This window comes from Lynx rufus, unplaced genomic scaffold (genome assembly GCF_022079265.1).
Source record: "Lynx rufus isolate CCGP_SWC_20201006 ecotype Redwood Valley unplaced genomic scaffold, mLynRuf1.p SCAF_7, whole genome shotgun sequence".
Taxonomy (NCBI): Eukaryota; Metazoa; Chordata; class Mammalia; order Carnivora; family Felidae; genus Lynx; species Lynx rufus.
In genome coordinates, this window is record NW_025814889.1 from 124,944,849 (window position 1) to 124,968,877 (window position 24,029).

At 41.6% G+C, this 24,029-nt stretch overlaps 1 protein-coding gene across 2 annotated transcripts in view; it reads right to left on the reverse strand.

Annotated features, from left to right (window-relative positions):
• ALDH1L2 (aldehyde dehydrogenase 1 family member L2) overlaps positions 1-16,568 on the reverse strand; it is a 66,573-nt gene extending 50,005 nt beyond the window's left edge. Inside the window, exons 1-2 of one of the 2 annotated variants that reach the window (XM_047066114.1) lie at positions 16,410-16,568; positions 4,477-4,621 (exon numbers count right to left, since the gene is read on the reverse strand). In XM_047066114.1, coding sequence (XP_046922070.1) covers positions 4,477-4,621; positions 16,410-16,457 — 193 coding nt within the window. In that variant the 5' untranslated portion in view covers positions 16,458-16,568. Of the gene's footprint in view, positions 1-4,476; positions 4,622-16,409 lie in introns of those variants that run through there. The other variant, XM_047066115.1, reaches the window with a different exon arrangement.
• Between the last annotated feature and the right edge of the window lie 7,461 nt (positions 16,569-24,029).

The window sequence follows — 24,029 nt, forward strand, 5'->3', positions numbered from 1 at the left end:
AAGTCCCACATCAGGCTCTGAGCTGATAATATGGGGTCTGCTTGGGATTTTCTCTCTCTTTCTCTCTCTCTGCCCCCACTTCCCAAAAATAAATAAATAAAACTTAAAAAAAAGTTTGTGGCTACATAACATTTAAAAAAATTTTAAGTTTATTTATTTATTTTGAGAGAGAGAGAACAGGTGCATGCAAGAGGTGGGAGGGACACAAAGAGAATCCCAACCAAGCTCCACACTTATTGTCAGATGCAGGGCTTGAACTCACAAAACTGTGAGATCATGCCTGAGCCGAAATCAAGAGTCAGATGCTTAACCAACTGAGCCACTCAGGTGCCCCAACATTTTAAAATTTTAACTAAAGCTTTTCTCTTTTACAGATAAAAAAATTATACTTTTATTACTGATATAGCCACTTAAAGAATATTTGTTTGTTTTTTTTTAGATTTGGAGCCAAGTTCTGCTACATCACCACTCAGATTAGACGTACTCAGCCTCTGGCACAGATGGAAAACCATGAGTCCCATCCCATGCCTGTTTCCTGGAGGGAAGTCATTTTTATTACAGAGCAAACTATAATGAGAACACATTTTCTCCACCAAACAGGCAGATCCCAAAAGATGAAGAGAGGACGTTTTTGATCTGAGCTGGGCTTGTCTATTATCTAGTTCCTTCTCCCAAATTCACCAGTCAGATAAATTAGTGGAAGAGAGAGGCCAAGAATGGAGAATACATGCTCCTCGTGAGGGTTCTGCCATACTGGAGAAGATTTGAGGCTCATTCCTGTGGAAAATGTTCTCTCTTCCCAAAAGAACATCTACCATCTTCCATTTACCTCTGTGTGGAAAAGGAGTGGCCCTCCAAAGTGCCGGTAGCACCAGCTCATTTTTTTCCATAATAAAATATCATTTTTACTAACTACATACCTTACATATATTAAGTATATATATTTATTTTCCACCAACAATACAAAGCAACTACATTTTAGGCAATTTTTTAAAGCTTTAAGAAAGGCTTTTTATCTGTATTTTTGGGCTCCTTTTCCTTTCTCCCCCATTTAATCAACCTTCGTTGACTTTGGAGGGGATAATGCCTCCACCAGAAAGCATAGTTACAAATCTTAAGTGAGTCCTGAAGAAATCTGGCCATCAAGCTGATGCCTTGATCAATACACTTGGAAGGATGTGAGAGACCAGTATAATAATGTTCATAAAATGTTCAAAAAACGGTAAATAAATCATTTTCAGATAATAAGAAAATGAATAAATGGTGGTAAAAAATGTGAAATTGGGAGGAAACTGTGCAACGTTAAACTGGGAAAGAAAAATCAAATGAAAAACTTAGAAGTCTTCATTTTTTTTTAAGTTTATTTAGTTTGAGATACAGAGAGAGAGAGAGAGAAAGAGAGAGAGTGAGAGAGAGAGTGTGTGCACAAGCACAAGTGGGGGAGGGACAGAGAAAGAAAGAATCCCAAGCAGGCTCCATGCCGTCAGCACAGAGCCCAATGCAAGGCTCAATCCCATGACTATAGGATCATGACCTGAGCTGAAATTAAGAGTTGGAGGTTTAACTAACTGAGCCACCCAGGCACACCTAGAAGTCTTCATTTTAAAAATCTACTACACTGAGATAGGCTATGATCCTTCCATAGTAATTTGTGGCTGCCCAGGGCTATTTTCCACTGCTCTAGTTGGCTATTCTGATAACAAGAATAGTTTGCCACTGTCATTTTGATCCCTTTTCATGAATTAGGCACAGGGATGAGCACATTATATACATTATGTCATCTAACCCATGTAAGATGGGTGCTGTTGAACTAAGCTTAATGGGTTTTAACAACTTGCCCAACCTCATGCAGCTAGTAAGTGGCAGAGTCAGATTAACTGCATGACTCCAGAACATATACAGTTAACTATATGCTGTACTACATCCCAGGCTACTCTACAAGTCAAGTTGGTAGTTTTTCTTTTCTATGTTTTGCTAGCAGCCCAAATGGCCACAACGAACGGAAAGGAGGTCCCGGCCCCGGGACCAGACACTAGGGAAAGTTAGTTTCCCAGGCCATACTTTTAAAGGAGTTTTAAGAGTCACATGCTTGTAATTCTTCTGAAGTTCATGTACATGGCAGAGACTGCTAGCTGTCCCCCTTCAATCTCTAGCAAAGATTCTTCTACTTTAGCTGAGCACATAGCCACCCTGAATAAAATCTATGTTTCTCTGTCTATCCTACAAATAGATTTGGGCTGTGACTACGTTTTAGCGAGTGGGATACAAATGGGAATAATATGTGCAACTTCGGGATAAAGGCTTGCCTTCTGCTTCCCATCTTTCCCTTCCTGCTTGCTAGAATGCAGACTGGACAGTTGGGGCTAAAGCGGCTATCTTGGGGGAGCCTGGGTGGCTCAGTCAGTTAAGCGTCTGACTTCGGCTCAGGTCATGATCTCATAGCTTGTGAATTCGAGCCCTGCATCGGGCTCTGTGCTGACAGCTCGGAGCCCGGAGCCTGCTTCAGATTCTGTGTCTCCCTCTCTCTCTCTGCCCCTCCCCGGCTCACACTCTGTTTCTCTCTCTCTCAAAAAATAAATAAACATTAAACAAAATTTTTTTTTAAAAGCAGCTATCTTGGACCATGAGATGGAAGCCCAGTGTTGACAATAAGAAAACAACAAACAGCAAGAGTCTGCATTGTGATAAATATAGAGCTGCCACAACAGCTCCAATGGCCAACTCAGACTTGAGAAATGGACTTCCATGTTACTTAAGCTAATATTATTTGGGGCTTCCCTGATTCAACAACCAATCTGATATCCCAAATATGAGTCCTCCCAAATATCCCCCCTGCCACAAAGCTGCTGCAAATAGCTAATAATAGGACAGATAGTCCCAGTAATAGGCATCCGTCCCTTTCTGCCTTGGGAACCAGGTCCAAATTCATGAGGCAGATTCCCTCACAATTCCCCAGGTTGGGGTAGCTTTTTTCTGAAACAAGGATAATTTCTTTCTTTCTTTCTTTCTTTCTTTCTTTCTTTCTTTCTTGCCTTTTGGGGAAAGAGAGAGAGAGCGTGCGCACGCACAGGGGTGGGGGAGAGGGGCAGAGGGAGAGAATCTTAAGCAGGCTCCACACTCAGCATAGAGCCCAACATAGGGCTCTATTCCACGACCCTGGGATCATGACCTGAGCTGAAACCAAGGGTCAGATGGACACTCAACTGAATGAGCCACCCAGGTGTCCCCCCAAGGATAATTTCTAAATCAAGTGATTAAATTCATATATGCATATGTGCTCTTTGACCCAACTTTTTTTAGCATGACTCTTGAAAAAAAAAGTTAAAATATAATATTTTTAAAAGTATAACAAGATAGGATAAGCCCCAGAACTATTTCTTCCAAGAAAAAAGGCTACAATTTTAGGGTTATCACTGATCAGTGTTTATCAGCCAATATGTCTGTCGCATTGTTCCAGTGATTTCTGAAGATCTGATTTATAAGCCAGGATAGCTAGTTGCTCATTCTTATGCCCTATCTGTACAATTTGTAGACCATTTCTATCTCCGTGTCTTGCACCCGTCCTCAACATAACTATAGTTGACTCTTGAACAATCGGGTTTGAACCGTGTGGGTCCACTTATATGTGAATTTTTTAAATAAATATAGTACTGTCAATGTATTTTCTCTTCCTTATGATTTTTTAAATAACATTTTCTTTTCTCTAGCTTACTTTATCATAAGACTACAGTATACGATACATATAACATACAAAATATGTGGTAATAAACTGTTTAACAGTTAAGACTTCCTTCTAGTCAATAGTAGGCTATTTTTTGTTAAGTTTTGGGGGAGTCAAAAGTAATATGTGGAGATTTGACTAGGTAGGGGGTCAGCACCTCAAACCCCTGTGTTGTTCAGGGTCAACTGCATACTTGTAAATCAGAATCTCATTGTACGTTTGCTTTGAGAATGGCTATCTTCTTTACCTTACCTTAATAGCCAAGCAGCCAAGCTATCATTGTTCTGACATAAATATATTCTTTATGACCCCACATCAATTTCTATTATTGGATGTGGTCCTCTCTTCAATTCCATTGGCACCTCTGAATCAGACATTATTCTAGATGCTTCATAACACCTTTGGAAAGTCACAAGTGTAGTTCAGAAAAAACATAAACCTGAAAATTCCTCTGAGGGACCTTGGAGGTAAGTGGAGAAATTCTTAACACAGTGGGGGCCTGCATCTTTGTCTTGGGGCCCACAGACAAGGGAGCATTTTTGAGTCTGCAAATAGACTTAGCTTGAGAAGGCTTTCAAGAGGCAGAGTGCGTGTAGCAGAATCCAGGGGGGAGGCAGGTAGTCTGGGTCTTTGGGAGCTGTGGCAAAGAAATAGAGCTTTAGAAATGCCAACAAGGCATAAGGGGTCTGAGCTGGGGCCTAAGCCGGCTGGGTCAGTGCAGAGTCCTTGATTCAGCTGTTCCAAGATACACTCACCCAGCGGGTCAGTTTTGCCATCCTTGTCTGGAACCGTGAACACGCCCACAACTCGGTGGCCCTCTTTGCGGAGGTGACTGTACACTTCCTGTCCGAAAAGGCTCTGACCAATAAGTGCCAGCTTCAGCTTGTTTTTGAAATGGGCCTGTGAAGCAATTCAATGATGACAGACGTCGGCATGGTTAGAAGACATATGGGTCACCAACACTCTTTTTCCAATCATGCAAATGACTTGAGGAAACAACACAGAGATCTACAAAATAAAATTTTTATTGACACACGCTGAACCTAGGCTACATTACACATAAACAGTAGTGAAAATAATGTGACGCCGACGTATTCCTTTTTTCCCCTTTGCTCTAATCCCCCTGATTATTCATCATAATCATTGGGATTGCGTATATTTTACAAGCCATTCCAACCCCTCGGTGAAATGAAGCCGGATGTTAACAAGTAAGGGTAAGTTTCATAGTTAAAAGGAGTTTAATTCTGAGCAAGATCTGCTTCAATAGGACAATGGCTTTTGTGGCCCTGCAATATAGAAAGAAGAGCCGGACTCATCTCTTAACTTCCAGAAGAGGCCAAGAGCTAACACGCGGCATGACACAGGGGTCCCAGGCAGACCCCAGTGCTAGACTACCCGAAATCAAAATCAAGTGCCACTCCTGTTTAGTCGTGTGTCCTTAAGCAAGCGACGAACTTCTGTTGCCTTTTTTCCTCACCTGTAAAATGGGAATAATAACACCAACCTCACACAAGTTTGATTGAAGCAGATGACTTAATATTAACACGTAAGAGGCTCAATGCAGTATCTGACACAAAGGATTGTTGCGGTAAAAGCTTCAATCATGTCTTAGAGGTTTTGCTACATCCTAGATACAGTTCCATGTTTCTTTATATAGTCCAAAATTCCAAAATCTTTGGCAAGTGGCCCAAATTCCTTAGGCTTCAAAACCTGGATTGCTCCAGTGGAATATTCTTTTTAGTTCTTACAGCTTTCTTGTAAGTTTGTGCACATTCATTTGGTTTCAAACTTGACCTGGGCTGACATACTGCTATTTATAATCTTAATTATAGTATTCGTAAGGACTGTATGAACATTTATATGTTTTGCTGCAGAAAAATCAATATGTTTGGTTACAGATACTGTCCCAGACCCTGCTGTGAATTATATGTAATGTACTATCTATGTACCACATTGACTTTCTAAAATGTAATTCTGAATCTCTAAATATATTTTGTTCCTCGGGTTTAAAAAATTTTTTTTGATGTTAATTTATTTATCTTGAGAGACAGAAAGAGAATGTGAGTGGAGGAGGGACAGAGAGAGACACAGAATCTGAAGCAGGCTCCAGGTACTGAGTTGTCAGCACAATGTCCAACACAGGGCGTGAACCCATGAACCAGTGAATCATGACCTGAGCCAAAGTAGGACGTTCAACCAACTGAGCCACCCAGGTGCCCGTGTCCTTCAGGTTACAGGTAAAGATTTAAGACCTGCACATCATTTCATTTCATTTAATCATTGCAACTATCATGTTTGATTATCTCCCATTTTACACTATTTTATGAATGAAGAAACCACAGCTCAGAAATGTCAATTATATCCTCAAGGTCATGTTGGCAAAAAGGAGGAGAGGTGAGACTTGAATCCAGGTCTGTCTGACTTCAAAGCCTACGTATGCACTTAAAAATAAAATAATAAAAATGAGCTCCCACCACTCATCTCTTTTCTCTTCCTTTTAGAAGATTAACACTGATGTACAAAAGTACATTGATTATCAAGAAATACAGACACCATTTAGACAAGAATAGTGCTAAGGGGTTGTAGTTTTAAAGAATTCTCTTAAGCAATTATACCTCCTGTAAATTCTCCCCAAATGGAATCTTTTGCAAAGCTAAGGTAACAATGGGGCACCTGGGTGGCTCAGTCGGTTAAGCGCTCAACTTCAGCTCAGGTCATGATCTCACTGCTTGCGAGCTCAAGCCCTGCATCAGGCTCTGTGCTGACAGCTCAGAGCCTGGAGCCTGCTTCAGATTCTGTGTCTCCCTCTCTCTCTGCCCTTTCCCCACTAACACTCTGTCTCTGTCTCCCTCAAAAATAAATAAACGTTAAAAAAAAAAAAAAAAAAGAACACAGCTCCACAGGACTTGGATTTAGATATTTTTCCCTTTCACTCTAAATGGGATTCTTTAATGTACTAGAAAGTCATTCTAAATTAGTCAAGCCTCACTGTGAAAATTTGATTATGAGGAAACAATTTTCCCTTATTTCCCAATTTACTGAGGGCATAGACAGCATCCCTTTTTAGGCATGAACTCAAAAGCATATGGGTTCACATGTTCCCTGTAATTGAGCTGATAATGAAAACAATGAAGGTTTTACTTGAAAAAATCTTTTCCAGGGCCAGCCAAAGATTCTATCCCCAAAGAGCCTACAGCTTCAACATGTAACAAATATTTTCAAGCAAACAGATTAACTCTGCAACAACAGCATAGTTTGCCTACAGATAATACATGATTATTTCATTTACTCTTATCAGAAAAATCAAAATGTTCTGTAAGCATTCCATCTCCAAATCCTATCATTTATGCTGTGGCTTGAACTAGAACAGACATGATGGCATATCTTAAAAATCCGGCTTTGCCTCACACCGCTACCAACACCAAATAGTTTAAGCCTTCTAAAATACTACCCTTGGCATACAAAAGAGCTAAGAGGCTGGGATGGTTCAAATGTAAAGCTGTGCTCAGCTGTCACCTGGGTATTTGGAGTTCAATTCCAGATTCCACGCTCCCCTAGAAAGACAGCATTTAAAGAAATGTCAGTATCTCTAGAAATGCTACATTCACTGAAACAGTTTCTGAGCTTCATGCTAAAGCTGAAGCTACAAAAGTGAGTTTCCAACACTGAGACATGTTCGGATTTTAGGATGGTAAGTGCGTTTATAATGAGTTGGCATAATTCCCAAACACCAGACTGGGGTATTCTTATTTCTCCAAGTGTGATCTGAGGACTGACATACGCTGTGATGGCTGTGTTAGAATCAGTGGGGAGGATGTGCTAAAAGTGTGGGTTCCTGGGCCCCACTCCAGATCTCCTGAGTCAGACGCGGGGCACTAGGAAGCTGCATTTTAACAAGCTCCCCATCGACTGAGAGGCACACTAAAGTCAGAGAATCTGTGTTGTATGGAGAGCGTGTGCCTACCTGCTTCGCAAAAAGGTTCTGCCCTGGGAAGCTTGGATCAGGAAGAAGGGGTGGAAATAATAGCAAACTTTTTTTTTTTTAACATTTATTCATTTTTGAGAGAAAGACAGAGACAGAGCGTGAGCAGGGGAGGAGCAGAGGGCGGGGTGGGACACAGAATCCGAAGCAGGCTCCAGGCTCCGAGCTGTCTGCACAGAGCCCGATGTGGGGCTGAAACTCACGAACCTGTGAGATCATGACCTGAGTGAACCACCCAGGCGCCCCTTAGTCAACATTTTAAGGAGACCCTTGTAAGTGCCAGGTATTTCACATATATTACCTCATTTTGATCGCTTGATGACTCCTGGAGAAAGGCATCCCTAAGCCACTTTATAGATGAAGATATTAAAACATCTGGAAGTTAAGATATAGCCTGGAGTCAAACAGCTACTAAGTGGCAGCTCTCAGCTTCTAACTCTGGTTATTAGTTTCCTTTGTTTTTCCATAACACAGGCCATAGGATTTTGAGCTGGGTCTCATCAATTAAAATCTGAATAATAATAGTATCTAGTGGCACCTGGGTGGCCCAGTCAGTTAAGCATCAACCCTTGATCTCAGCTCAGGTCTTGATCCAGATTTTGTCTTCAGATCTTGTCTCCCTCTCTCTGCCCCTCCCCCACTCATATGCGCGCGCTCCCGCGCGCGCTCTCTCTGTCAAAAATAAGTAAACATTAAAAAAAATTTAAAAAACTCTTTAAAAATAAAAAAAATAATAGTACCTATTTCATAAGGTTGTTAAAAGGATTTATCATCTAATGCATTAGTTTATCATCTAATTTATCACCTAATGCATTAGTGCAGTGTATGGCAATAGTGGATGCTCAACAAATGTTAATTATTATTATTATTATTATTGTTATGCCACAAGTAATACTTAGGTAAATAAAAAATGTTGATGATGGAACTTTCCTACTGGAAATGTACCATGAGCCCAACACCACGTTGAGCCCTGTTAATCAATTTAAAACATTTTATCAACTACTTATGCCTTTAGACCTCACAGTAACCCATTTTACAAATGAGAACACACAGGGCTTAGGGAAGTCAAGTAAACTGCCTGCAGACGGGGCTAACCACGGGCAGAAGCAAAACTCAGATCTATCACACTTCAGCAGATAAGCTTCTATTGTTTTCCTATACTGAAGGTCTGCCCCCCATTTTAAAATATCTTATATTATTTTATTTTTTATTTGAGAGAGAGCCTGAGAGCAGGGATGAAGGGCAGAGGGGGAGAGAGAGAGGGAGAGAGAGGGAGAGAGAGAGAGAGAGAGAGAGAGAAAATCTTAAGCAGTATCCACACTCAGCACAGAGCCTGACTGGGATTTCGATCCCATGACCCTGGGATCATGGCCTGAGCTGAAATCAAGAGTCAGATGCTCAACCAACTGAGCCACCCAGGCACTCCTGTCCTCCCTCCCCAAACCCCTTTTTTTAAAAAGAAAAATATGGTAACAGTTTGACAGGTTAATTGTGGGAAATAGTTCCATAAGACTTTCTAAGGAAATACCATGGTGGTCCTGACAGGGGAGAAAGCACCATTCATTTGTAGGCTGGATCTGGTGACCAGAGAACATTCTTTGAGGCACTTATAAGTGCCTGTTATATTGGTGAAAAAGACAGGGAGGCATAAAACCACCCACAGCATTTATAAATCTTGGCGGTAAGTGCCATTATCTTAGGTTTCTCTAATGATGGCATTCTGCCTAGAAGAGCCTTGGGCAGGGAACAGAACTTTTGCCTTCTTTTTTTTTTTTTTTTAAGATTTTATTTTTAAGTAATCTCTACACCCAACATGGGGCTTGAACTCAAAACCCTGAAATCAAGAGTCACATGCTCTACTGACCAAGCCAGCCAGGCACCCCCAGAGCTTCTGCTATTTAAACTATTCAATGTTGCATTCCCAGGCTATCCACATCCTGGTGGACTCCTTCAGGAAGCAAATTAATGAGAATTCTGATTATGCTCCAAGGATTAAAACCAAAAACCAAAACACAATCCTCTATAGAAAGCCTAATGGCGCAGCACTACGAGTCAGCCCTGATCCGAAACGCTTTTGCGAAGCAGACGATACCGTTACAGAACCATTTGAGTGGGGCGTAAAACAAGGCCAAAGCTCTCCACGTCAGGAATTGTGACAGTTTTACCGAAGAATAAGACCAAGTCAATTTTTCAGAGACATCCAGATGCCTAGCACCTTGTGGAACATGCGGCACATGGTGCCCCAAATCATGCCTGACAGTGTGCAAGACGTGCTCAACGAACACGTTCTGAGCATTTACCATGCTCCGGGCCCAGGGCCTGGTAGGCACTGCAAATCAGTTGTCCCACAAGAGTATTTTATTCGGCCCACAGAGCATTTGTAAAAGAACTGTGATAAGATTTTTAGGAGCTTTCACATTAGCAGGCTGAATTTCTGACTTCTTTTTAGAACTCAAGAGGTTTATCAACCATGGTCTACAGTTCGACGTAGCAACAATCAGCTAGAGCTGAGCAGCGGCTGCCCCCGTTCCTCTGGTTGGATATGGCCTTTCGCTCCCTCAGGCTCAAATCCTTCATTTGCTCGCCTGTTTAGCTTCCATGGGCGTTTTTTTTTTGGGGGGGGATCCCTACAGTAAAACCACAAAGAAGACTGGTCTCTGCCCTCAGGAGTTTGCCAGTTAGCAGGGAAGCAGTAAAGACATATCGGCATCATAGAGCTGGACAGGAAAGCACAGTGTGGGTGTGGAAAGGGGAAGACTTTCCAAGAATTCCTTGACTGAATCTTAGAGCGCTCATCCTAAGAGTTGGCCAAGAGAAGGGCGGGGATTACCGGAGGTCCTTGGGAAGTTTCAGGCAGAGGGGGTGGCATTTACAAAGAAGTGAAGGAGTGGGCAAAGTGGGTCCAATACTGGAAGTTGGGGAGTGATGACAAGTGACTCTCTAGGGAGAGTCAGAAGACCTATTAGGGAGAGCCTTGTCTACAGCAAATAATTTGGACCTTATTGTGAAGAGGGAGATCCACCGAATGAATGATTTTAAGCACAAGAGTGATGCTATATTATTTCTCTATTAACACACACTCAGGCGAGGCATGAATTAACTTCGGGTGGGCACCCCTCTTGTGTTTGAGAGTTGAGCAGATACACAGTGAAAATAAAAGCTGACTTAATAAGCCGCCTTCAATACATTCACAGGAGGTAGCTTGGAATAGCGTAAAAGCCCATGGTACTGATTGTAACAAACCCTCATACTAATCATCAGAAGCAACAAGTTCCACATTGCATAGATGTAAACCTGTGTAAGATTCAAACAAGATTCAAGACACCACCATAAATGACAAACTTGTGCAACTTGATTTTTTCCCCATTGTGTAATCATATAAAGTACGTATTAATGAGGACTTTCTTGGATATCTGGCCATTTTTTTTTCTAATTTTTTTAAACATTTATTCACTTTTGAGAGACAGAGACAGAGCATGAGTGGGGGAGGGGCAGAGAGAGAGGGAGACACAGAATCCGAAGCAGGCTCCAGGCTTCAAGCTGTCAGCACAGAGCCCGACGTGGGGCTCGAACTCACTAACTGTCAGATCATGACCTGCGCTGAAGTCAGATGCTTAACGGACTAAGCCACCTAGGCACCCCTTGGCCAACATTTTTTTTTATCATAAAAAGGATAAAAGATTTTTATTTTTATTAAATGTTTATTTATTTATTTTGAGAAAGAGAAAGTTCCATAACTTTGTTAGTTGCACACAAAGAGAGTGTGTGTATAAGCAGGGGAGGGGCAGAGAGAGAATCCCAAGCAGGCTCCATGCTGTCAGCATAGAGCCTGGCTCGGGGCTTGAACTGACGAACCATGAGATCATGACCTGAGCTGAAATCAAGAGTTGGACACTCAACTGAGTGAGGCACCCAGGTACCCTGGTAAGAGGTTTTTAAAACAGAGATGTCAACACAGGGTCTATTAGCATGTGAGGCCAGCTGGGATGCCTTGCACCTAAAGATTGGGTGCAGCTGGTGACCAAAGACCATGTCAAAGATTGGGTAAAAGTAGGGAAAGAGTCCAAAGGACTAGATCCAGGGATGGACTCCAGTCCCTGCTAGAAGGGGAGGACTTCAGTGCACTGCATTTATCTGTAATATTCTCATTGCATAGAATTTTTAAAATTAATTTTTAATTACATATCTGACATATACACACAATCTCCTTGTTAAAAATGCAACAATCACAGGGGCGCCTGGGTGGCTCAGTCAGTTAAGCGTTCGACTTCAGCTCAGGTCAAGATCTCACAGTTCTTGAGTTCGAGCCCTGCATTGGGCTCCCTGCTGCCAGCACATATCCCACTTCAGATTTTCTGTCCCCCTCCCTCTCTCTCTCTTCTCCTCCCCTACTCGCATGTGCTTGCTCTCTCTCAAAAATAAATACACATTAAAAAATTTGGGGGGGCACCTGGGTGGCTCAGTCGGTTAAGCATCCAACTGCAGCTCAGGTCACGACCTCACGGTTCATGAGTTCAAGCCCCACGTCGGGCTCTGTGCTGACAGCTTGGAGCCTGGAGAAGGCTTTGGATTCTGTGTCTCCCTCTCTGAGCCTCTCCCCTGCTTGTGCTTTGTCTCTCACTCTGTCTCTCAAAAATAAATGTAAAGAAAAATTTTTTTTTAAATGAAACAATCACAGATAAGACTGGAGTCTCCCAATCCCAGTTCCCTCTCCCCCTCCACCCCAGAAAAAAACATTTCATGGTTTGTTGTGCATCCTACAGACCTTTTCTGGACATTTACATATATTGAAGTGTATACATAAAATATTTTGTGTTTTAAAAATAACACAAATTGAGTCATATTATGTGTAATGTCCCATAACTTTGTTAGTACATATAATTGATTCTTTAAAATTGGTGCACAGCATTTCAGAGCGTAGCTATGTCTCAGTTTATTTGTTCATTTCCCTACTGAGGAACAGCTTGGCTTCCAGTCTGTCATTATTACAAATACCACGGCAGTGGGTATCCTGGTACATGCTTCCTGGGCCCATGCAGGAGTGCTTTTCTCAGATATCTACAATGAAATTGTAGGATCATTTTTTAAACTTAAATGTTAACGGATGCCATCAAATTGGCTTCTAGAATATTTGAGGAACTATTTTCTCACCCCTGCCAACACACAATATTGTCAACTTCTATGATTTTTGCCAATGTGATGAGTGAAATCTTATATCTTGTTCTAATTTGCATTCCCTTGATTACTGGTTTGGTTGAGTGCCTTTTAATATTGCACTATCCATTTGTATTTCCTTTTTGGCATATTGTCTATTATTATTCTTTAAGCACAAGTTTAATCATCTGTTCCACTAATCTATGGACTCTTTGAAAGCAGGGATAGTTTATTTCTTGTTTATTATTTTATCCTTTTTGGCTGTGAGACTCTAAAAAAGTTATTTAATTTCTCTGAGTTTTAGTTCCGTTATCTGTAAAATGGGTAATAATAGTACCTACCTCACTGAGATAGTAAGCAAATTAAGTGTGCATAAATGTAAAGCATTTATAACAGTGTCTGGTGCATACTAAGTGCTATGTCAATGCTACCTATTATTATTATATTATTATTGTTATTTATTAAATAATTATATCCTCAGGATTTAGAACAAGTGCTCAGTACACAACCAAATATGGTTTGAAGTTGAATTTGAAGGTCCTCAAAACAAACTTGACATGAAAGCAGGGGGTCAGGTAATTCAGAAACAAGGACCTGGTTGCTAGAATTAGGGTATAAACCAGTACTTGGTTCCAAGAAGTAGGGAGGGGTCCAACCTCTTAAATTGGATCATAGAGTAACCTCAAGTTCCAGAACCAGGCTATGAACCCAGAACCACCAGCCAGACTTATCCCAGACACTGGCAGAGGAAGCTAAATTACAAAGTGCCAAATAATATGAAGGCTAAATAATCCCCCCCCATGGGGAGAAATTAAGGAGCAGTGAACCAGGCAAGATAATGGAAGTGCACGACACTAACTATAGACAAAGGGTTTATTGCTATGGATAGTGGCCGTAGTTAAAAAGATCCAGCCACATCATTAAGCCAAAATCATTAAATATTTCTGAGTCCACTTCTTTAAGACCGAAAATGGAAAAAAATCGACTCCAGCAGGAAGTGTTATAAACTAGTTTTCCCATTGGATTTTGCTAGGTTCTAAGAAATTTGTCATTCTTTTTTTTTTTTTTCATTCTGCTTTAACACCAAACTAAAAAAAAAACCGTGTGATTTTTTTCACTTTTAAAGATGAAGGTATACTTTACCTGCAGTAAAATACACCCTTTTCAGTGGATAGTTCTGGGAGTTTTGACAGACACACAGTCACCTAATCACTGCTATAATCAAGATAAAGAATAGTTCCATCTGCCTGGGTGGCTCAGTCGGTTAAGCGGTTAAGCGTCCGACTTCGGCTCAGGTCATGATCTCACAGTCTGTGGGTTCGAGCTCGCATCGGGTTCTGTGCTGACAGCTCAGAGCCTGGAGCCTGCTTCCGATTATGTGTCTCCCTCTCTCTCTGCCCCTCCCCTGCTCATGCTCTGTCTCTCTCTGTCGCAAAAATAAATTTAAAAAAATAAAAATAAAAAAAAGAATAGTTCCATCACCCCCCACCCCCCACCAAAATATTCCTTCCTGTCCTTTGAGAGACAGTCTCTTATAGTCCATGCTTCCCCCATGTCCAGCCCCTAATAACCACTGATCTTTTTTCTATCACTGTATAGTTCTACTCTTTCCAGAATGTCACATAAGCAGAATCATATAATACATAGCCCTTTGAGTCCATCTTCTGACACTCAGCACCCACACCTGAGTTTCATCCATGCTTTTGTACACACCAGGAGTTCCTTCCTCTTTCTTTTTCTGAGTAGGATTCCCATGTAGGGATGGATTTATCCACTGTTTATCCTGTCACCAGATGAAGGACATTTAAGTTGTTTCCAGTTTTTGGTGATAATGAATAAAGCCTCTGTAAACATTCATAAATAGGTATTTGTGTGAACATGAGTTTTCACTTCTCTTGGGTAAATACCTAGGAGTGCAATTGCTGGGCCATATTATAGGTGTATGTTTAACTTTATAAAAAATCGCCAGTTTTCCAAAGTGGCTGCACCTTTTTACGCTCCCACTAGCCATGCTTGATTTTGAACAATTCTTACTAGAATACCGTCCAAAGGATGGATCCCCATTTTCTATGGAGTAAAACATCCCAAACACTTCACTTGTTCCATGTCTTCCTTTTGGCCATGGAAGAACCTGTCTTCTTCCCAAACGAATGTCGCTGCTCTTTCACACGTATGGTCAGACCCCAGACCCCTGACCCTGCCTGGTGCTTCCCCACATGCATGTTTCTGTTCATGTCATTTGCCACCTGGGATGTTCAACTTTTATTACTGAAATCTTATGTAAACCCCACTATTGCAATCTTTTCGTTCTTTGAGACTCCCTTCTGCACTCCAAAAAAGGCAATTCAATGAAAGGTGTTGACAGAGGAGGCCAATAAAATAGGCAGGCACAAGCCCTTGCTCTCGGTGCCATCCAATCCACATCCCCAGGTGCCACGTGGCGGGAGAAAGCTAAGGAGGAGTTCAGAGCAAGCAAAGGCTCTCCAAGAGCAGGTTTCTCTTTTCTTATTCTTTAAAAGGGCGAATACTCCCCAATAACTAGGACTGGATGGGGTAAAGTGACGAATCCTCATTATTTGGGGTTGTCTGGGAGACAAAAGATTTTCCATGTATGCATCGTTCTGCCGGTTCTTGGTGCTATTCAAGACTTCTCTCCGCCTTCAAGTTTCTTACATCTGGATTTGTATACATGCACATCTGGCTTTGGCAAAGAAGAGGAATTGAAAAGCAAATTCTTTCACAGACCAGGAAGCATGCACTTCCTATAGAAGAGATGATGTACATGACATGCTTTTTTTTCCTTCCCTAAACAGTTTAGAGTCTGCCTAAATGCAGGGAGGCATCTCTCCCAGGGGTCACATGCAACGTGTCTGCTCTCTTTCCATTTCTGGAAGAGCTGATGCAATTCTAAGGCGCGGGGCTGGGCCACGGCTCGTTTCTTAACTACAGTTTAATAATGTTCCAGAGTGGCTGCTTCTGCAGCGTCTGGTAATCATAGCAATCTTGCCGCCTGCAACTCGCGAAAAATGAGCCTGCAGCCACCAGCTCCGAGGGCCCAAATCTGAATGGATCCTCAATGCCAGGGCTCCCCACTCCCAGGCCGCCCAGGACCACGCGGCTGACTTGAATACTACTGTCCTCCAGAAACGGTTTCGGTCCTGTACTTCAGCTCCATCTCATAACCAGGGATGTCATCATTGAAATGAAAAAAGGAAAGGAAGCTGACCCTGTCCCCCTTGCCAAGTGACTGTCTCCACCCTGTCAATCCCAGCCAGACCGTAGATGTTCAAAAGCCGCATCCTCAGCCCCTTCCCCGGACAAGACAATGGCTCGCCTGGCAAGCCATACTCAAGACCCTCTCCGGATCCTTCTCGGCAGTCTCCTAGTTTTAAAAATGCTGTCTTGGCTTTTAGCAAAGCCTGAACATCGCTGCCCACCCCCAGCCCCGCCGCCCGGCCCTCCCGACCCTCCAGACACGCCCGCCCCGCCCGGGGGTCTGGAAAGCAGCCCCGGTGAGAGAGAGCCAGGACGCTCGCCCGGGACCAGACTCACCCGGCCGGTGGAGAAGCGCCGGAGCGCCTGGCTGCCCCGCCACAGCATGATGGAAGGGAGCGCCCGGGCGGCGGCGAGACGGCTGGGGCTCAGCCTGGCGGCGCGGCCTGCAGCCTCCGAGCGCCCGGGGGCCTCAATAGCTGCTCGCCGGGTCCGCCAGTCCTGGGACCAGCCCATGGCCCGCCCCCTCGGCTGGCACGGCCTCGCCTCCTCAGCTGGCCGGGCTCGGGTGGCCAATCCCCTGCGACTGGGCGGGGCCTGCGCCGGCCGCTGGGAGGCGCTGGGCCGCAATCCCGGTGCCACGCTGGTACCCAGAGGGAGGAGGGATGGCTTCCAGTTGTGGCCCAGGTACTTACCAGCTGGGAGATCGCCTTCCAGTTACTCAAACCCTGCGAGGTACACAGGGATTTGCCTTATTCATGGTCAACCTGACACCCCAAGTCAGGCCCACAACAGTCCTGAGAAGGCAAAGATAGGAAAAGATAAGGTGTGGGGACACCTAGCTATATAGGATCCTGATACCTATCTTGTAAGCTGATGAGAGGATTTAATGAGAGACTGTGTATAAAGCACTTGGCAAAGGGCCTGGCACACAGCTGGTCCCCAACAGGTGATAGACAGACATAGATAGATACACACCCTTTTCCCTCATCTCTCTAGAAGGAATGCTCATTTAGCTAAGCATTTGTCTCAAACGGAACACCTTAGCCTGACATTCAAGGCCATCTGCAATTTGGCATTTTTATTTCTTGCTGCTCCTTTGCATATATAATTTAGCCTAACTCTGGTGCTTGCTGATTCTTTTTTTCCTGGACAATGCTTCCCAGAAAAGCTTGTCACCTGTCGCTTGTCACCATCTCAGCACGACCAAATTCCTTCTTTTCTTAAAGGCACAGCTCAAATTCTGCCTCTGGGAGGCATTTTTCCTGATTCTTTCCTCCCTTAACCCTCTTATTCCCCCGAAGTAATCTTTAACTCCTCTGAACTGGGGAAGATTTTTGTCTGTGCATCTCTTCTGACATCTCAGTCTGTCACTGCTATTTGTGTGCCTGTCATCTTCTCTACTGGAAGCTCCTTGCAAGCTGAGTCGACGACTGATTTATCAAGATTTACAATATCTAGCACTAAGCAGAGTTCAAAAAGTACTTGTTAAAAGAGAGGATGAATGAATGTGTTTAAGAAGGAGGGAGAGAGAGAAAACAAACATCTTTAAAGCTTGGAGAACGGCAGCAAACATCTAGAGTTTTGCTCCGGGAATTACCCATTTCCAATTCAACCCACTTCCCTGACTGCACATTGTGACTTCTTGCTTCTTTTCTTTTCTTTTCTTTTTTAAATATATTTATTTTCAAATTGGTTCCCATACAACACCCAGTGCTCATCCCAACAAGTGCCTTCCTCCCTGCCCATCACCCACTTTCCCCTCTCCCCCATCCCCCCATCTATCCTTAGTTTGTTCTCAGTCCTTAAGAGTCTCTTATGGTTTGCCTCCCTCCCTCTCCATAACTCCCTCCCCCCCCTTTCCCCTCCCCCATGGTCTTCTGTTAAGTTTCTCAAGATGCACATATGAGTGAAAACATATGGTATCTGTCTTTCTCTGCCTGGCTTATTTCACTCAGCATAATACCCTCCAGTTCCATCCACATTGCTTCAAATGGCAGGATTTCATTCTTTCTCATTGCCAAGGAGTATCCCATTGTATATATAAACCACATCTTCTTTTTTAAAAATTTTTATTTTTTAAAATTTACATCCAGGGGCGCCTGGGTGGCTCCGTCGGTTAAGCATCAGACTTCAGCCCAGGTCATGATCTCGCGGTCCGTGAGTTCGAGCCCCGCATCGGGCTCTGTGCTGACAGCTCAGAGCCTGGAGCCTGTTTCGGATTCTGTGTCTCCCTCTTTCTCTGGCCCTCCCCCATTCATGCTCTGTCTCTCTCTGTCTCAAAAATAAATAAACGTTAAAAAAATTAAAAAAAATAAAATAAAATAAAATTTACATCCAAATTAGTTAGCATATAGTGCAACAGTGATTTCAGGAGTAGATTCCTTAGTGCCCCTTACCTATTAAGCCCACACCCTCTTCCCCACCCACTCCAGTAACCCTCAGTTTGTTATCCATATTTATGAGTCTCCTCTGTTTTGTCCCCCTCCCTGTTCTCATATTATTTTTGTTTCCCTTCCCTTATGTTCATCTGTTTTGTCTCTTAAAGTCCTCATATGAGTGAAGTCATATGATTTTTGTCTTTCTCTGGCTGACTAATTTCACTTAGCATAATGCCCTCCAGTTCCATCCACGTAGTTGTAAATGGCAAGATTTCATTCTTTTCGATTGCCAAGTAATACTCCATTGTATATATATACCACATCTTCTTTATCCATTCATCCATCGATGGACATTTGGGCTCTTTCCATACTTTGGCTATTGTTGATAGTGCTGCTATAAACATGGGGGTGCATGTGTCCCTTCAAAACAGCACACCTGAGTCCCTTGGATAAATGCCTAATAGTGCAATTGCTGGATCAGACATTTGGGCCCTTTCCATACTTTGGCTATTGTTGATAGTGCTGCTGTAAACATGGGGGTGCATGTGTCCCTTCAAAACAGCACACCTGAGTCCCTTGGATAAATGCCTAATAGTGCAATTGCTGGGTTGTAGGGTAGTTCTATTTTTAACTTTTTGAGGAACCTCCATACTATTTTCTAGAGTGACTGCACCAGCTTGCATTCCCACACATCTTCTTTATCCATTCATCAGTTGATGGACATTTAGGCTCTTTCCATAGTTTGGCTATTGTTGAAAGTGCTGCTATAAACATTGGGATACAAGGATCCCTATGCATCAGCACTCCTATATCCTTTGGGTAGATTCCTAGGTCATAGGGTAGTTCTATTTTTAATTTTTTGAGGAACCTCCACACTGTTTTCCAGAGCGGCTGCACCAGTTTGCATTCCCACCAACAGTGCAAGAGGGTTCCCGTTTCTCCACATCCTTGCCAGCACCTATGGTCTCCTGAATTGTTCATTTTAGCCACTCTGAGTGACCTGAGGTGGTATCTCAGTGTGGTTTTGATTTGTATTTCCCTGATGAGGAGTGATGTTGGGCATCCTTTCATGTGTCTGTTGGCCATCTGGATGTCTTCTTTGGAAAAGCGTCTATTCGTGTCTTTTGCCCATTTCTTCACTGGATTATTTGTTTTTCGGGTGTGGAGTTATGTGAGTTCTTTATAGATTTTAGATACTAGCCCTTTATCTGATATGTCATTTGCAAGTATCTTTTCCCATTCTGTTGGTTGCCTTTTAGTTTTGTTGATTGTTTCCTTTGCAGTGCAGAAGCTTTTTATCTTGATGAGGTCCCAGTGGTTCATTTTTGCTTTTAATTCCCTTGCCTTTGGAGATTTATAGAGTAAGAAATTGCTGCGGCTGAGGTCAAAGAGGTTTTTTCCGCTTTCTCCTCTAGGGTTTTTATGGTTTCCTGTCTCATATTCAGGTCCTTCATCCATTTTGAGTTTATTTTTGTGTATGGTGTAAGAAAGGTCTAGTTTCATTCTTCTGCATGTTGCCATCCAGTTCTCCCAGCACCTTTTATTAAAGAGACTGCAGAGATCAAGGAGCTACAGAATAGTCATGATGAATTAAAAAATGTTATAAGTGAGGTGTAAAATAAAATGGAGGCAGCCACAGTGTGGATTGAAGAGGCAGAGGGGAGAATAGGTGAATTAGAAGATAAAATTATGGAAAAAGAGGAAGCTGAGAAAAAGAGAGATTAAAAAATCCAGGATCAAGAAGGGAGAATTAGAGAACTAAGTGATGCAATCAAATGGCACAATATCTGTATCATAGGAATTCTGGAAGAAGAAGAGAGAGAAAGGGGCTGAAGGTATACTTGAACAAATCATAGCTGAGAACTTCCCCAATCTGGGGAAGGAAACAGACATTGAAATCCAAGAGGCACAGAGAACTCCCTTGAGACGTAACTTGACTCAATCTTCTGCACAACATATCATAGTGAAACTGGCAAAATATAAGGATAAAGAGAGAATTCTGAAAGCAGCTAGTGATAAACGGGACTTAGCATACAAAGGTAGAAGCATAAGGGTAGTAGCAGACCTATCTACTGAAACTTGGCAGGCCAGAAAGGAATGAGGAAATCTTCAGTGTGATGAACAGGAAACATATGCAGTCAAGAGTCCTTTATGCAGCAAGCCTGTCATTCAGAATAGAAGGAGAGATAAAGGTTTTCCCAAACAAACAAAAACTGAAAGAATTCATCACCACTAAACCAACCCTACAAGAGATCCTAAGGGGGATCTGTGAGTGAAATGTTGCAAGGACCACAAAGTACCAGAGACATCACTACAAGCATGAAACCTACAGATATCACAATGACTCTAAGCCCATATCTTTCAATAATAACATTGAATGTAAGTGGACTAAATGCTCCAATCAGAAGACTTCTTGCTTCTTTAAACTTCCAAATACTGATAATTATTTTATTTGTTCTTATCTATGTGTACTGAGAAGGGTGGGCAAGGAGTGTGTCTTTTTCTGAGCAGGGGTTCCATAGTTGTATTCTCTAATTCCCAACTTTAGGAAGTGTAGAGTTTATGTCTACACACATATAATGAAATATTAATGATGTCTAATATTTTCTTCTGTAAGAATAAAAGATAAAGTTCCCTGGATAACTCATGGTTACATCAGAGGTAATTAGAGTTTGACAAACAGAAAAGCCCTACTAATCTAGACTTTTATACACAGCAAAAATGAAGATGAAATAAACTCATTTTTATGTCTCTCAAACAAAAACTTGAGAGAATTTGAGGAAGGAAAGCTTCCAAATTCATTCTATGAGGCCAGCATTACCCCAATACCAAAACCAGACAAAGACACTACAAAAAAAGAAAACTACAGGCCAACATCTCTGATGACCATAGATGCTAAAATCCTCAACAAAAGGTTGGCAAAACAAATCCAACAGCACATTTGAGAAATCATTCATTATGATCAAGTAGGATTTATTTGAGGGATGCAAGAGTGGTTCAATATTTGGAAGTCAATCAATGTGATATATCACATTAACAAGAGGAAGGATAAAAACCATATAATCATCTCAATAGATGCAGGAAAAGCATTTGACAAAATACACCATCCATTCATGATAAACTTTCAATAAAGTGAGTTTAGAGGGAATATACCTCAATACAATAAAGGTCATTATGAAAAACCCACAGCTAACATTATAGTCAATGGTGAAAAACTCCAAGCTTTTCCTCTAAGATCAGGGATAAAACAAGGATGTCTACTTTCACCACTTTCATCCACTTTCATTCAACATACTATTGGGAGTCCTAGGTGTAGTAATCAGGCAAGAAAAAGAAATAAAAGTCATCCAAATTGGTAAGGAAGAAGTAAAACTGTCACTATTTGCAGATGACATGATACTATATGTAGAAAACACTAATGACTCCATCAAAAAACTATTAGAACTAATAAATGAATTCAGTAAAGTTTCAGCATGCAAAATTAATATACAGAAATCTGTTGCATTTCAATACACTAATAACAAAGTTGCAGAAAGATAAATTATGAAAACAATCCCATTTATAATTGCACCAAAAAGAATAAAATAACTAGGGATAAATTTCACCAAGGAGGTGAAAGCTCTATACTCTAAAAACTGTAAGATATTGATGAAAGGAATTGAAAACAACACAAACAAATGGAAAGGTATATCATATTAATGGATTGGAAGAATTAATATTGTTAAAATGTCCACACTACCTAAAGCAATCTACAGATTTAATGCAATCCCTATCAAAATACCAGTAGTATTTTTCACAGAATAAGAACAAATAATCCTAAAATTTGTATGGAATGACAGAAGACCCAAATAACCAAAGCAATCTTGAGAAAGAAGAACAAAATTGGAGGTGTCACAATCCCAGATTTCAAGATATACTACAAAGCTATAGTAATCAAAACAGTATGGTACTGGCACAAAAACCAGACACACAGATTAACAAAATAGGATTAAAAGCCCAGAAATGAACCCACACCAGTATGGTCAATTAATCTACAATGAAAAAGCCATTGTAGAAAAAAGACTGCCTTTTTTTTTTTAATTTACTTCCAAGTTAGTTAGCACATAGTGCAACAATGATTTCAGGGTAGATTGCTTAATGCCCCTTACCCATTTAGCCCTTCCCCCCTCCAACAACTCCTCCAGTAACCCTCTGTTTGTTATCCATATTTAAGAGTCTCTTACGTTTTGTTCCCTTCCCTGTTTTTATATTATTTTTGCTTCCCTTCCCTTGTGTTCATCTGTTCTGTGTCTTAAAGTCCTCATATGAGTGAAGTCATATGATATTTGTCTTTCTCTGACTAATTTGGCTTAGCATAATACCCTCTAGTTCCGTCACATAGCTGCAAATGGCAAGATTTCATTCTTTTTGATTGCTGAGTAATACTCCAGTATATATATATATATATATATATATATATATATATATATATCACATGTAACACACGGACACACACACACATATATGTATACACTACATCTTCTTTATCCATTCACCCATCAATGGACATTTGGGCTCTTTCCATACTTTGGTTCTTGTTGATAATGCTGCTATAAACATTGGGGTGCATGTGTCCCTTCGAAACAGCACACCTGTATCCCTTGGTTAAACATCTAATAGTGCAATTGCTGGGTCGTAGGGTAGTTCTATTTTTGATTTTTTGAGGAACCTCCATACTGTTTTCCGGAGTGTCTGCACAAGCTTGCGTTGCCACCAACAGTGCAAAAGAGATCCTCTTTCTCCACATCCTCGCCAACATCTGTTGTTGCCTGAGTTGTTAATGTTAGTCATTCTGACAGGTGTGAGGTTGTATCTCATTGTGGTTTTGATTTGTATTTCCTTGATGATGAGTGATGTTGAGCATTTTTTCATATGTCAGTTGGCCATCTGGATGAAAAGACTGCCTTTTTATTAACTGGTGCAAAAGAATGAAACTGGATGACTTTCGAATACCATATACAAAAATAAACTCAAAGTAGATTAAAGACCTTAATATGAGACTTTTAACCATAAAAATCCTAGAAGAGAGCACAGCAATAATGTCTCTGATATCAACGGCAGCAACATGTTTCTAGATATGTCTTCTGAGGCAAGGGAAACGAACAAAAATAAACTATTTGAAATACATCAAAATAAAGAGCTTCTTCACAGCAAAGGAAACAATCAACAAAACAAAAAGACAACCTACTGAATGGGAGAAGATATTTGCAAATGACATATCTGATAAAGGGTTAGTATCCAAAGTATATGAAGAGCTTATACAACTCAACACCAAAAGAAACCCCAAATAATCCAATTAAAAAATGGGCAGAGTACATGAACAGACATTTCTCCAAAGATGACATATGGATGTCCAACAGACACATGAAAAGATGCTCAACAGCATTCATCAGCAGGGGAGTGCAAATCAAAACCACAATGAGATATCACCTCACATGTGTCAGAATGGCTGGTATCGAAAAGACAAGAAATAGCAAGTGGAGAAAAGGAAACCCTTGTGCACTGTTGGTGGGAATATAAATTGGTGCAACTACTGTGG